This window comes from Ramularia collo-cygni (genome assembly GCF_900074925.1).
Source record: "Ramularia collo-cygni strain URUG2 genome assembly, contig: RCC_scaffold01, whole genome shotgun sequence".
Lineage (NCBI taxonomy): Eukaryota > Fungi > Ascomycota > Dothideomycetes > Mycosphaerellales > Mycosphaerellaceae > Ramularia > Ramularia collo-cygni.
Window position 1 is genome coordinate 3,646,768 of NW_019716255.1, and position 14,955 is coordinate 3,661,722.

The 14,955-nt window shown below is 53.7% G+C and overlaps 6 protein-coding genes; 2 read left to right on the forward strand and 4 right to left on the reverse strand.

The window, feature by feature from the left end:
- Nucleotides 1-118: 118 nt before the first annotated feature.
- Nucleotides 119-815, reverse strand: RCC_01193 (uncharacterized protein; the record flags this gene model as incomplete). XM_023766460.1 has 2 exons in its annotated part: nt 119-621; nt 677-815. The coding sequence occupies 2 exons, from the start codon at nt 813-815 to the stop codon at nt 119-121; spliced, it is 642 nt and encodes a 213-aa protein (XP_023622228.1).
- Nucleotides 816-1,863: 1,048 nt separating this feature from the next.
- RCC_01194 (related to KH domain RNA binding protein) lies at nt 1,864-3,482 on the forward strand (the record flags this gene model as incomplete). XM_023766461.1 has 2 exons in its annotated part: nt 1,864-3,370; nt 3,454-3,482. The coding sequence occupies 2 exons, from the start codon at nt 1,864-1,866 to the stop codon at nt 3,480-3,482; spliced, it is 1,536 nt and encodes a 511-aa protein (XP_023622229.1).
- Nucleotides 3,483-4,262: 780 nt separating this feature from the next.
- Nucleotides 4,263-5,384, forward strand: RCC_01195 (uncharacterized protein; the record flags this gene model as incomplete). XM_023766462.1 has 2 exons in its annotated part: nt 4,263-5,138; nt 5,319-5,384. 2 exons carry the CDS (start codon nt 4,263-4,265, stop codon nt 5,382-5,384), a joined length of 942 nt encoding a protein of 313 aa, XP_023622230.1.
- Nucleotides 5,385-6,002: 618 nt separating this feature from the next.
- Nucleotides 6,003-9,018, reverse strand: RCC_01196 (related to phosphatidylinositol-4-phosphate 5-kinase; the record flags this gene model as incomplete). XM_023766463.1 has 2 exons in its annotated part: nt 6,003-6,824; nt 6,880-9,018. The coding sequence occupies 2 exons, from the start codon at nt 9,016-9,018 to the stop codon at nt 6,003-6,005; spliced, it is 2,961 nt and encodes a 986-aa protein (XP_023622231.1).
- A 1,013-nt stretch (nt 9,019-10,031) lies between these two features.
- Nucleotides 10,032-11,314, reverse strand: RCC_01197 (uncharacterized protein; the record flags this gene model as incomplete). XM_023766464.1 has 6 exons in its annotated part: nt 10,032-10,199; nt 10,299-10,579; nt 10,741-10,871; nt 10,973-10,995; nt 11,127-11,154; nt 11,250-11,314. 6 exons carry the CDS (start codon nt 11,312-11,314, stop codon nt 10,032-10,034), a joined length of 696 nt encoding a protein of 231 aa, XP_023622232.1.
- A 1,913-nt stretch (nt 11,315-13,227) lies between these two features.
- On the reverse strand, nt 13,228-14,877 carry RCC_01199 (probable ATP-dependent RNA helicase DHH1; the record flags this gene model as incomplete). Its single annotated transcript, XM_023766465.1, has 1 exon — nt 13,228-14,877. One exon carries the CDS (start codon nt 14,875-14,877, stop codon nt 13,228-13,230), a length of 1,650 nt encoding a protein of 549 aa, XP_023622233.1.
- Nucleotides 14,878-14,955: the final 78 nt, after the last annotated feature.

Genomic DNA, 14,955 nt, shown 5'->3' on the forward strand with positions numbered 1-14,955 from the left:
TCGCACTTGCCTTTCGCGCTCCATAGTCTGACACCGAGCAAAAGACGCCTTAAACTCCGCTCCGCTCCTACAGAGCTCCCAACGCCTGTGCCAATGCCTCATATTCGTTTTCTCACATCTAGTATCCGCCGCGACCTCTTCCTCTGGGAGTTCCGCGTCCGCGGGAGAAGCCACCAGATCCGGAGAAACCTCCACGACCGCCGCGATCGCCGCCAAAGCCACCTCTACCTCTGGGTGCGCCTCTGCCTCTTGGGGCAAATCCACCGCGTCCACCTCTTGCGCCTCCTCGAGGAGCACCCCGACCTGCGAATCCAGCACCTCTGGGCTTCTTGACCTTGGGCGCACCTGGCGGTGGCTTGGGCTTGGGCAGGAACTTGTCAAGTGGCAATAGCTTGTCACCTCCAATGTAGAACTTGTCACCAGTCTTGAAAGAAGTTGCCTGAATTCCCTCCTGTGGCTTGATAGTGAAGAAAACCTGGTTCAGTGGTCCGAGGATCTCGTCGACTTTGCCGATAGGTGTCTTGTTCTCGAGGTAGATTGGAGCGTTGAAGTACGGGATTTTGACGTTAATGGATTCGCAGACCATCTCGCCTTCGGTTGCGTGGAGAAATTGGCCCATTTCTATCGAGGCATTAGTTATCTGCGGATGGAGATCTGCTGGAACTGTCGCGCGCACCAAAAACGCTGTCTGGGGGCCCATATGATTGGAATCCTCCACGTCCACCCCTGCTGCCGCCGCGGAAACCTCCACCTCGACCACCGCGATCACCACCGCCGAATCCACCTCCGCCTCGTCCTCCGCCGCGGAATGACATTGTGATATCTGTGTAGCTCCTCGGCCTGGATTTGATAGTATATCGGATTCGCGTAGACTCAATGCGCAATTCGAGGCGCAACGAGTAGAATATCCGGCACTACACTGTTGTTGGAGGTTGATCGATCGCAAGGTAAAATAGCTCTTGCTCTTTTTTCGGCCGCTCTTTCCCGCAAAGTCTCGCGCCAAGCACGCGGGATGGGCCGCCGCGTGCTGCCTCAGGCACCAGATTGTCTTGTACAGATTCACAGAATGCGGACTACAGGAACTTGCAAAAAACAAGATAGCTATACAGACGTGCCATGGTCAGATCGAAGGCTATCAACAGGTAGTTGGTGTTGTCGAGGGTAATGAAGGAGAAGGAGTACCACGAATGATGACTTAGCACAAAGCTGGAGCTCTCCTTCGAAGGCTCGAATCTGAAACAAACTTACACCTCTGCTCCTCATCTTCCGTCTCATTGTCCACGACCACATCACCTCACCGCTACCAAAAGACAGTCGCCATCGAGACGTGTTGAAAGTCGACACAGGCAAGTAAGGCGAGAAACTGGCCATTTGACGAACACTTCTTTGCGCGACTCCAATCCTCACCACCACCATCACCGTCCAAACGCGCACACATCCACGTCACCGAGCTTGCATCCGACTTCACCAGCAGCATCAAGACTGCAGTCAATATCAATCATCCAATCACTTGCTTCAAGCGTCCATCCAAGACCACTTTTCCGATCCTCCCTCCGAGCACTGCACCCGCCTCGTCGCAGTCTTTTCAGCTGCTCTCCCAGTCCAGCATTGCCCAACACATCCTGGCCACTTTGCTGCATACTCCTTGAACGCTTCTTCGCATTCGCAACACTCGACCACCATCACCACCATCACATCCAATCCGCTCCGCCCACCGCCCGCTTCCTTTCATACCCCGATATCTGCCTGCATTGCCCGAATACGTAGGCGCACATACAATCAAGCAATCAAGAGAACATTTTCAGATTGAACGCTATCGATCTCAATTCCGTCAATCCTCAAAATCATTCCGGCACAATCACAATGGCGGATTCTGTCCCAACCCCAGAGACTCCTGTCGCCACCCAAAAGCGCCCTCTCGAAGAGCCTTCTTCGCCRTCAGGCCCCACCGATCAGCCTGAGGCTAAGCGCCCTGCCCTTGACAAGATTTTAAAAGAGGAGACTGCAGAGCCCAAAGTAGAGTCTGCCGAGGACGATGCACCGGTCAATGCTGAGAATGGCGATGTCGCAGATGCCACCACAGAAGGCGCTGTATCAGTCGACGCGAAAGCGACAATCGAGGATGACGTGAAAGACAAGCAAGGTGATACGGTTGTCCCCGATGCGCCCTCCAATGGCATGCCGACAGATGTCGCTGCTCTGGGACAGGGTCTTCCATCAGCCGTGAGCGCCAGCGGCCCGTCGGCAGATGGCCGCGCGAGCTCGCAGGCCCCAATGCCATACCACCAACAAGACGAGAGCCAGTGGCTTCACGTGCGCGCGATCATCACTAGTGCCGAAGCCGCAACCGTGATTGGTAAGGGCGGCGAAAACGTCTCCCAGATTCGCCGCATGGCAGGTGCTAAATGCACTGTCAGCGAGTACACCCGGGGTGCTGTTGAGCGTATCCTGACCGTGAGTGGTCTTGTCGATGCAGTTGCCAAAGCTTTCGGCCTCATCATCCGCACCCTCAACCAAGAGCCGCTCGATCAGCCCTCGACTCCCCAATCCAAGACTTACCCTCTCCGTCTTCTCATCCCGCACATTCTAATTGGTAGCATTATCGGCAAACAGGGAGTTCGCATTCGCGAGATTCAGGAAGCATCTGGAGCTCGCCTCAACGCCTCCGAGTCATGCCTTCCCCTTTCCACCGAGCGTTCCCTCGTTGTTCTTGGCGTCGCGGACGCTGTCCATATTGCTACTTACTACGTAGGCAGCACTTTGGTGGAGCAGCTGACTGATCGCTTTGGTGGAGCCGCAGCTTCCAACTATGCGGGTCGACATGGCGGACCACAGGGCGTTGTTCCAGGTGGCATGCAAGTGGTGCCGTACGTCCCTCAGAACGCTGGCGGACAGATGGCACAGCCAGAGGCCTTTCGGTCTCAACCTCGCCAGCCTCAGCGTGGCCCACCCAGCGCTTATGGCGCACCATACATGCACGGTCAACCTCCTCAGCAACATCCTCAAGCACCCTCTCACTACGGTGGTGCTGGTTCACCACGCGCTCCATATGTCGGCGCCGGACCGCAGCAGCCGCAGCCTTACCCTCACGTTGCGCCTCAACCGGGCGCAGGCCACGCTGGTCCCCCTCAACAACCCATGCAAGGAATGGTCCCTGGTCAGCCTATCACGCAGCAGATATTCATTCCCAACGACATGGTTGGTGCGATCATTGGCAAAGGCGGCGCCAAGATCAATGAGATACGCCAGCTCAGTGGAAGCGTCATCAAGATCAATGAGCCGCAGGACAACAACAACGAGCGTCTCGTAACGATCACTGGAACTCAGGAGTGCAACCAAATGGCTCTGTACATGTTGTACTCGCGTTTGGGTAAGTCAAACACTATCCGGCTCTCGAGCCTCCATCCACTTTCTACTTTGTTGATTCCACGCTAACCTCTTTCTCAACCACAGGCGATGTGAACAAGGGAGAGAAGCACTAGGATTGTGCATTCACAATGCCCCGAAAAATTCAAAGCACTGTTCAAGCGATGAGGCATCTCGCATCAAAAGGCTCCGATTACGCTACCACGACAATTTCCGACACGGGAAGAGAAAAGGAACGGTCTTGGCGCTGCATGGAAGTACTACGGCGTTCGGGAGTCAGGAGTCAGGAATAGGATGGTGTTCGTCCGAGGCGATCGGAATGTAATGTTTACCACGTGCGTGTAGCAAGCTTTTTGTGGAATGCTTCTTACCGCGGTGGTTTAGAATGGCAAACATGCATCAAGACAAGCATCTCACTTGTAAGACGTCTCAAGCTTTGCTTCAATTCTAGTCTCCTGCAGCCACCGCATTGGTAGGTATGTGTGGCTCTCCCGCAAGTTTCATTGTCTGTTTGCGCGCGGTTCGAACCGCATGAACGTGTAGTTCATCCGCTTCCGGCTGGTTCGCGCTGCATGCTGCCGCATGCGACAGCGACTCAGTAGAGGCATGAGATGTCGCTGCGCTGGTTCATCGCGTCTGCTTGCGTTCAAATATTTGCTATCACATCGCGGTTTCCATTTCAGTAATTCACAGACTTCGCATTGCATTTCGGAGGGTCGACAAGTCGAGTTCCTCAACAAAGAAGCATCGGCACGAGGAACTCTCATACTCACTCTCTTTCGCATCGTCGAGCTACATCTGTTCCAACCTTCAAGCTGGATCCTCCCCYGACACCAGTCTGGTTCCGCCATCTACCTCGAAATCCAACGACTCCCTTCCGCAGCCCACCAGATCAAATGTCAACTCTGGTACACCAACTCGGCGTGCCCGCAATCGAGATACCATCTCCAGCTCCATCCGACACTTCCACTGCTCTATCCACTCAGCAGAGCGTGGCTGAAGTTCCCCGTCGATCAATACGCGCAGGTCGCTCACCCAATCGACCTCTTCTGCGGACAGCTTTCCGCAACTTCTCTGGCGTCGCCACAGTTGTAGTCGGGGAATCAAACAGCAAGAGTCGTACGCAAACGCAGTACCTCGTCCACAAGGAACTGCTCACCGCTGCATCGCCATTCTTTGCCGCAGCTCTGAACAGCACTTTCGCAGAAGGTCTCGATCAAGTCGTCCGCTTACCAGAAGAAAAGCCCGAATCATTCGAATGGTTCCTTCAATGGCTCTACACCGGGACACTGACAGTCCAACCTTCAACGCCTGATCAAGTCCACGCCCGCGCAATGGGCGGCTACCACGCCACCCGAAGTCACAGCCAAACCACACCCCTTCAACCACCGACCCATCCCGCCCTAATCGATCAACATCTCGACGGTGACCTTCGCAACTCCGCCGGCTCACCAAAATACTTCCTCCTCCTTGACCTCTACGCCCTCTCCGACCGCCTCCTCACCACTCCCCTTTCAAACCACATCCTAACAACCCTCGCCCGCTTGTCAGAAAGCACAAATTCCGTCCCAACCCCTTCAGACACTTGGATCCTCTACGACACCCTCCCTCCCAACTCCGCTTTACAAAAACTAATCCTCGACCTCTTCGCCTACAAGAAAACCGACAAGTTACTCGAAACTCACAAAGATGATTGGCATCCCCGTTTCCTACGCGATCTCGTCGTGAAACTCAAACGACCAGGTCCAGAGGCTATTGWTCGTCATCAACTGGTGAGTTGGAGACCCAGAAGTTGGAGCACGAGTAAAGCTTGCGAGGGGTGTAAGGATGTTTTGAAACCGGGAATTTCGGTGGATAAATGTGTGAGTTGCGAAAAGGCCTTTTGCTCCGAGTGTTTGAGGCGGCATGCGGGAGAGGGGTGGACGTTGCCAAATGACACGAGTGGGTGTAAGCCGTGGATGGGAAGGGGCATGTGTGAGCGGTATCATGACCATGGGGGTGAGGAGGCTTGCGGTTGAGAGGTGTGGGTTTTCTTTGAACTTGYATAGCGTTTCCATTCTGCAGGTGATATACGTCGTAAATGTATAGCCCTTTCTTACATTCTATAATGCTTTCTTCAAGTTCGTCTGTTGGTTCTCACTCACTCGAAGCAGACATTTTCCAATTCACAACCACAGAAATTCAATTAAAGTTCTGCCATAATCCCACCGTCCATCCACCCAACCAACACAAGCCGAGTCGAGTCGAACAGCGTCCCGTCTAACTAAATCTACATTCCATTCATTCTTTCTGTCCATTCTTGCAGCCTTCTGACTACACAACGACACTCCATGCCCAGTTCCATCCAAAGTTGGTATAGTGCTTTGCTCGCTAACAATGAAAAACATCATGATCCTGAGATCGATCAATCGCTTCCGCAACAAAGTGGACAACGCACACCTCGATCAAACGCCATCGCACACGCAAAACAAACAAGGGAAAAGCAGTCCGTAGATTCTGCCGTTCGTACGACCCAGAACATCCCGTACTAAAAGTTGACAAAGGAAAATGAACAGTCGCCGACGTACGCGATGACAAGCAGTCGTAGTAGGGAGGGAGGATGGTCATTAGGGGTTGATTGTCAGGGTGGCAAGACTCTACCTCGTCATCAAACCACCCCATCCATCACCTTCGTCATCTCCAATTCTCGTTGGACTTATAGAAAGCTGATGGGTGGCAGGCGGCAGCGGCAAAGCCTTGTCAAGAGAAGGACCTCTACTCATCCTCAACTCGTCGCTGCTCCGGGAATCGTCCTTGGGAGGAGTAGGCGGAGGTTTGCCGCCCCAGCTAAGTCTCTCGTTCGCAGCACGAGTATCGATGCTGCCGTCCAACTTTGGTGGAGTCGGAGGCGGCACCTCTCCAACAGCTTCCGCAGGCATGTTTGCGTTTCCTAGGAGGACCAAACGCTCGCGGTCAGTCATGKTTTCCTGGCTGTTTGAAAGGGTGACACGAGAAGGTGTGCGGCTCGCATTGCTGGTGCTCTCACCGACCTCGCCAATCACGGGCAGTAATTGGGAAACATCAGTCTCAGTACCGCCAGGACTTCTGACCGTGGTGATTTGTCGATCAGGAACATTGTCCTCGGATGCACCGTGTTGCATGGACTTCAGAGCAACGTGAGATGCCTCTTCCATGACTGCCTCGGTACCGGCTGGGTTGGATTGCTTCTCGTGGAATACGTTGATACCTCCCAAGTTGGGGTCCTCGATTATGGCCTCGCGACCGCCTGGTAAGATCACGACATTCGCATCGGAGGCAGCCGAGCGTCGATCTTTCTCAGCGGCTTCCCGTGACATGGTGATACCAGAAATGAACTTGACAAAACGGTCGCCATACCGGACGGGCGGAATCGGCGAGATCTGGGACTCATGACCACCCATGCCCTTCCAGAAATGCTCTGCCCTCTTGACATAGTTGTACTGCATACATTGTCAGCCAATCGTACTTCTCGCCAAGTCCGACGCGCGTACTCACCCTCGTCAAACAATCGATAATACCAAGGTAGTAAATTTCCTCGCCGGGAACGTCATCCTCGTGTGTGGCTCGGAATCCTCCATCGTCGGCGTAAAAGTAAAACGAGCTTTTGTGTGCTTCGTCTGGCATCTTGTTGAGAGTCTGATCCATTGGCACCGGACGCTGTCGCTTGACCATTTCTCTCAGCTCTTTTGCTCGCTTCGCGTTCTCCATCTTGCTGGGCGACCGCTGTAAGTTGTGGGGTCCTGCTGGACCTTGCTCGTCGTGCTTATCGCCATCCGGTTGGAAGACTTGCAGTGTCTTGTCACGCAGATTCTCCTCGTTTCCTCGCTCGAGATCGTGGATGCCGACAAGAAGCGAGTAGTCCATAATCTTCAGCTTTTGCAGCAGCGCAACATCCTTTTGCATCTGCAACACAAAAGCCTCCTTTTTGGTCGGGCCAAATTCCAAATGTAGGTTGCGACGGAGCCAATTCAAGTCTTTCAGAGTTGCTCGCGGGTTCTTCTCGAGATCCTCTTCTTTAAAATCGCGACCGATCGTGCTGCCCTTGAGATCGAATGTGCGGTGGATATCCCGGTGAGGAGGAAACAGGTTGTTCATCACAACGAAGTGAATCTTCCTTCCGAAAGGCAGCTTCACTCTATGGAGACCGTAGAACTGCGACAGCAGAGTATTCGGGTTCTCGGTGACATGAAGATAGTAATCCTTCAAGATCTTCCTCAGAAACTTGTGCTCGGCGTGGTGTATCGTTTTGATGATGTACTTGTAGTCTCGTGAGAAGTAGAAGAATGAACCGCTCTTGCCAGGCGAGCCCAGCTCTGAAAGGATGTATTTCGATGTGAGGGACATGAGATATCCCGCCGGGTCGATCTGGAAGTTGGAGCGCAGATGGCGGAAGACCCACGGAGCATAGTCCTTGAACTTGAAATCGTACTTCGTGCTGGGCGTTAGTTCATTCCCGGTGATATCAAAACTGAACTTTTGCTTCATCGCGAAATCGGCGTCAGTCAGGTCTCGGTCCAGTTTGGCATTGTTCCTCGACACAACGAAACGAATTCCAGTGAGCATGTTATAGGCCGTTACGTAGTTGACGTGAGTGTCGTCCACTTTCGTGCCAACCACTACTCTCTCATCATCGRTATCCTGCCGTTGCTTCTTCGCTCGTTTCTGTTTGATGTGCTCTGCCCACCTAGCGGCTTCTTCATCCTGCGGCACTTCGTCCATGTGCAACTCAGAATGGATCGACCTCGTCTGTCTTCGGTGAAGGTTCAACGACGCTCTCCGACGACTTGGCGTGTTGGGGGAGAAGCGCCCGCTGGCCGATACCACGGCACCGTCCATGCTAGTGGTGGGTTCGCTGCCATCTCGCGAGGTCCGTATGGGTGCGACCTTCGGTACTTCCAGAGTATGCCGGTGGGTAAGACGATCTGGCCGGGAGACCGCAGGGCTCGATGRGGCGCTCGAATTGAACGCTGGAGGTGACGAAGCGCGATGGCGATATGTTTCATGCCGAGGAGGCCTGAGCATGCCGTCTGGAAGTGTGGTCTGTGGCGAGCTTTCCACCAAGGGTGGTAGGACTGAAATGGGTGTTGATGGTGGCTGAGCATGGTTGCCGCTCTTCACAGCCGTTGGCGGCGCGTTGTCGCCGTTTGTCAACGCTGTAGGTCGACTCAGAGGCGACCTGGATGGTACATTGGGCTTCCCATTTCCATTCAACGCCGCCGCCGCCGCGTTTAGGTATCCCTCCTCTGCGACACGCGGATGCGCGACATTCTCTTTGACGGCCTCGCCAGACCGCCGCTCGCCCTCAGCTGCCCCCGCCAGATTGGTCGCACTGCGACGAGACTTCAAACTCGCCAGGCTCTTGGCGCTCTGCGTCCGCTCATATCCATTGGCGCTGTAAGGAACGCCTATCGCGCTGCCGTTGCTACCACCAAAACCTTCCCTGAGGCTGCCATTCCCGCCGCCATTAACCGCGTATGACTGCTCAAAAGACCCGCGCTCTGACGGATGGCCCCGACTTGCAGTGCTGTTTCGAGGTTCATAGGAGGGGAGACTGTAGTTTTGCGCAACCGATGTCGTCCCGTCGGTGTGCAGGGTGCCCGGAGACATGTCTCTGTCCCGCGTTTGGTGGACCATGAAGATAGCGCGGGCATGGAAGTCCAGCTCCGTTGACTTCCTCAGCGGCTGCGTCTGCGCACCCTCATCGTTCTCCCCGTCGCGGGGTCGCTCGAGGGCGTCGGTAGCCAGTTCGTGAGCTGGAAAGGCGGTATCCGACCTCTYCCTCCAAKACGCCAATCCCAAGAATAGCCTCCTTGGTGAAGCGGTGCTGTCGCCTTGGCCGTTCGCTTTCGTCCACGAGAGGTAAGTATACAGTCGCTGTATACGGCTTGGTTGGAAGGTGGTGCTGCTGCGTGTAGGTCTGGACGCAGCGGAACGGTAATTAGTTCTAATGGCTCCTCCTTGGAAGCATCCGACTAGGTGCAGGATTGGAGGTGTTTCCCGGGGCTAAGGCACGGCTGGCGCCCAGCCGCGCGGGATACGAGATGACGAACCCTGGGCACGACGTCAGACCGTAGGACAGGACAACAACCAACGACGCGTGCTCTGGCGTAATACTCTCATTTGCGGGCTCACGATTTATCACACTCTTTGCCTGTGAGCGCTGATATTCGCTCACCTTTGTCTTAACGGGTACAGAGTCTCTGGAAGCTTGACAACACCTTACAACGAGATATTTGCTCCGCCGCCAGTCCAGCGTTTCAAAAGAATTGCTTCCAGACAAAGACATGCACCGGTTGTCAYGTGGAGAAATCAATGATTTAAACAGATTTCAAGTCATTGCTATGTACGACTTTGGACAATTCGACAGCGACATATCCCATAGAAAAAGCCCATAACGCCGTCCCATATACCCATTGGGATAAAAGCCCTGACAGCAGCCTCGCCGGACTGAGTAAGAAAATCCACGCATCATAAAACCCATTTGGTATCACACTCCCATCGACAGGCGCCTTTACGCCACACACACTCCCTCATCAACCGCCTCGGCAGACTCTCATCCAACCATCGACGTCAGCATGCATCCGGCAGCCACTTCATAATGTATTCGTAGACTGTTGTTGGTGAAAACACAGCTAAAAAGGACCCATTCATGCCTTCTTGGGGGTGGCCTTCTTTGGAGTTGCCTTCTTCGCTGCGGCAGCCTTCTTCTTCGGCGCGGCCTTCTTTACTGTGGGTTGAGGTGCGCTGGACTTGGTAACGCGACCAGACTTGGTCTTTCCTAGAACAACCGATGTGGGCTGAGCAACGGCGGGAGCCTGAAAAAGTTAGCATTGCCGATCATATCACTGCCTGACGGTCGAGAGGGAAGGAGGCATATTGCTCGATCGATAGCAGAGTGCTAGATTGCAACTTACGGCAGCAGGTGTCTTGCGAACCTTGCTAGTGTTGGCCTTGCTCTTGGTAGCAGGAGCCTTCTTCGCGGCGGGAGCTTTCTTTGCGGTGGTCTTCTTAGCCGCTGGAGACTTCTTCGCGGCGGCGGCGGTGGTYTTCTTAGCTGCCGGTGCCTTCTTTGCGACAGCGGTCTTCTTTGCTGCTGGTGCCTTCTTGGCAGCAGCCGGTGCCTTAGTGGCCTTTGCAGCGGCAGGCCTGGCGTCGGTGGTCTTGGGACCGGCGAGCTTGACTGGACCGGAGTTGCCTGTGAGTGACGACGAGGTCAGCGAGATGGCCGTGAAAAGAAAAGGCGCGAAGACGCATAGTGTTGGCAGCGACGAAGTGGTAGTTTGGGGAATCGAAACACTTCGAAAGTTGCAATGATAAAGCAATATGCAATGAAAAGAATCGTTCGGACCGACGTACCCTTTGGCCGTGCGAAGACACCAGATTCGGATCCCTTCAAAAGAGCCTTGTTGAACTGAGTGCTGAAGGTCGCCGAGCTGACGCCAGCAATGTTATTGTTCGCCTCGACGTATTTCTTGATGGCCTGGCGGCTATTGGGAACGCATTGTCAGCTTAAAAGTCGAGCGAAAGCCGTGCCGACTGGGCATTTTCCCAGCAGCGACGGCGACGGTGAGGTTGCGTCTTAACATACCTGGAACCAGTTCTGTCCTTCAGCTACATCAGGAGAAGCGTCAGTATAAATTTCATGCATTGAAAGGCGACTCGGAACGAAGTGATCGTTGAGACGACTCAAACTCCCCGTGGAGAGATTGCGACGAGGGTTGCGCCCGGGAATATGTACGCACGCTGATGATGGCCTCCTTGATCATGTCTCTGCAGTATATACATTAGCCACTGGCGAATACGATGAAGCTACTCGCAAGTCGACGCGACAATCGTGGCTGCGAGTACGTAGAATTCTTTCTTACTGGTAAGAAGGGTGAGCAGGCGCCTTGGCCGCTGCCGCCTTGGATCCGGAACCCTTTGGAGGCATTTTTGCTGATCTGATCGTTTGTGTGGAAAGTAGATGAGCTGGAGAGTCGATTGATTAGTCTTAGTAGCAATGACCTGCGTGTTGTGGTGGCGTGGTGGGTTGATGAAAGTCGTTGGTGCTCGCGAAGCTCGCGCAGAGGCGGGGCACTACACATTATATACTCTTGCCCTAAGAGTGTCAGTTTCCAGATCACAACAACGCGCTTTCTTTCGGCGCTAACGCGAATCTGGCCGGCTGCGACTTTATTCCTCCGCTTGATCCATTTTGATAGGGTCAGCTGCTCTCCCATACTGTCTCACTGCTCTTCCCTCCCTCTCCCTCTTTCTTTTCCTCTCCCATTTTCAAGTCCACACCGCGCTTGGCATGCATATCGCGGTCGCAGTGTCGCACACTGATCATTATTGCTCGTGCAAATCCACGCTATTGCTTATATCCTTGCGCGTTCAGGCCTCGTCGGCGTTGCACAGCTATGCTGTCTCTGTCTTGGATGCGTGGATTTCCATCGCGCACCTGACCGCCCAATGCACAGTGGCGGCGGCGGCGAATCTCATGTGATCGCCTAAAATGATGCCGAGAACAAATTACACAAATGATCAGTCTTTGTGTAGAGGATGGGGAGTGTTCCATCGATGTCACGCCATCTCATCATTCTCGAAAGTCGCTCAAATTGCTCGTTGAGGTGTGTTTCGGTTTACCTCCACGGAGCACGTCCTTTCTGCATCTCCCATTCTCTCTTCCTTCGCTTTTAAATAACAATCAATCATATCATGGCAGGAATGCTACCTGCGGTATGTTTCAGACTCGGTGTTCCATGCTACTCGCTTGCYTCTGTCGGAGCCCGACTACTTCCCCTGTACTTTCAGCGACCATCCTGAGTCTGCTTACATCCGACTTACCCGTACCATTCACATCACGGTGTCGTACCTATCAAGAATGAGCCACACAGCAGGGCTAGGACATGATGGGAAAACAGGGCGCATTGGGTCTCGCTCAGCTCTCACAGATGGTATGTTTTTGAGGCGCTCCCTCGAAGCACTCGTATGTCGCTGTCGACCACATGAACCGCACGATATAGCACAAGCATGCTGAGAAGGAACCATGGTTTTTCCATAGAGCACTATATATACACAGAGTAGCCATCCAGCATCTGTTTGACAGACACATTGACGTACAATGGACATCACAGCCCTCGAGGTTCCCATCAAACTCAAAAAAGCTTTTGTTGTTTTCGTTCCACCAGACTTTTCCACCCATCATGCCAAGCACCTTGCAAAAGGTGCAACATCTCTGTAMGCTAGGGTCACAGCAGAGATGCAAGTTCGATCCAGTGCTCCTTTGTCGATGCATCAGCACTCCGAGTATCTTAATCCAGATCTGATCCAGCATCTTCCGACAGAGTGAGAAAATGTGATCAACGTTATCGTTCGCTTCGCTGCGAAGTGCCAGCGAAACATTGTTTATGTTGGTGCGACGACGGCAACTTCCTCAAAAGCCAGAAGTTGTGGCCGCGATTGTCGGGTTTCCATCTTGGAGGTCGGCAAGATGTAGAACAAAGTTATACAATATGTTGTGGTCGTGTGAGAAGAGGTGGTTGGTCCCTATTCCTTGTAGAAACTCCATGGCGTCGTCGTCATGGTGTAGAGAAACCTCTCTACTTGCATCCGAGGGTCGTCGAAAAAGTGGAAACAAATATCAAGCAGCCGGCGCCGAAATGTCGACGCATCATGAGTCATGCCCTGTGGAAGAAGAACGCCAGTGGCACGCCGGCCACCGTCCACGAGCCCGCCTTGCCGGTGAAAAAGCCCACTCGCCCAAAACAAAAAAAGAAAACGCCTGCTGTACTCCTGCAGATCGCGAAGTCCGGGGTTAAAATTCCGGACACGACGCGTCAAAATGGTCTTGCACCCCAGCGACTATGCCGGCGGCGCCGACGGGCTAGCCTGCGGCATCTGCTGTTGTTGTTGATTTGGGTACCCGCCTTGCCTCTGTTGGCCCTGTGGGTAGCCACCCTGTCTCTGCTGACCTTGGTAGCCATTACCGTTCTGACCATTTTGGCCATAGTGTTGCTGATCATTGCGAGGACCACCTCTGCCCCGTCCCTGACCTTGAAATCCTCCTCCCCTACCCTGGCCTTGGAAGCCGCCACCGCCGCCGCCGCCTCGACCGTTGCGGTATCCGCCTGATGTTCGGTTCGCAGGATTGTCGATCAAGTCCTGCCCAGTTCCTTGCTGTCTGCCAGCCTGCTGAGGGTTTGGTTGTTGGGGGGCCGTGTTGATGGGCCGGGGGATGTTCTCGGGAGCGTCATAGACATAAAGCTTCTTCTCAATGATTGGTGGGATCGGCTGAATCTCAGTCCCAAGCTCCTGCTCAATTCTGTATAAGTTGAATCGATCATCCCAGTTGATAAGGTTGATAGCAAGACCCAGGTGCCCAAATCGACCAGATCGACCGATACGGWGGAGATAAGTCTCTGCGTTTTTGGGGAAATCAAAGTTGATGACCACATTTACCGCTTGAATGTCGATACCACGGGTAAGAAGATCCGAGCAGACAAGGTTGCGCATCTGCCCGTTTCGGAAGTCGTGAAAGACACGATTGCGGTGTTGCTGGAGCATCTTAGCGTGAGAGTAGAAGCACGAGTATCCGAGTTCGGTGATTTTCTTGGCCAACAGCTCCACGCGCGTGGTGCTATTACAGAAAATGATGGATTGATTGATGTTCAGTCTGCTGAAAAGAGTGTTGAGACAATGCACCTTCTGCTTTTCTTCGACGAAAGCGTAGTACTGGGTAATACCGCGGAGGGTGAGCTCGTCCATGAGGTTGATTTCGTGGGGATCGTTCATATGCTTGTCCTTGAACTCTTTGACCACTACGGGGAAAGTGGCGGAGAACAACATGACCTGGCGGTCCTTAGGGTGGAATTTGAGCAGCTGCTCAATAGTAACCGTGAACTCAGGTGAGAGAAGCTTGTCGGCCTCATCCATGACAAAAGTCTTTGCCTCGGAGAGGTCAGCGACGCCCTTGCCGGCCAAGTCGAGAATACGCCCGGGAGTGCCGACGATGATGTGGACGGGCTGGCTGAGTCGCATGATGTCGTCTCGGAGACTGGTACCACCGGTGGTCACCATCACATTGATTCCCAAATGCTTGCCAAGAGTCTTGCATACTTGAGATGTCTGCAACGCCAGCTCTCTAGTCGGCACGAGCAGAAGCGCTTGCACCTTGTCGAGTTTCGGGTCGACTCGCTCGAGTGTTGGGATGACAAACGCTGCCGTCTTGCCAGTGCCGTTCTTGGCACGTGCAAGGACATCGCGGCCAGACAGCGCAACAGGGATAGTCTCTTCTTGGATGGGTGATGGTTTTTCGAATCCCGCCTCGAAAATCCCCATCAATAGTTCTCGTTTCAAGTAGAACTCCTCGAATTCCAAGCCCTTTGTTGCCGTGACATCCTCTGTCTGATGTCTACCGTCTTTTGTAGGTACGTTTAGCCCTGATTTCCAGTCGCCTGAAGTTGTGTCATTGAGACTCGTCGCCTCGAGCTTGCTTGCAAGCTCAGAGGCCATTTCTGCAGGTGTTCGCGGAGCTCAAAATTCCGCAATCTTGAGGCTTTGGTGTTTCTGGAAGCTGCTGTGCGCGCGCGA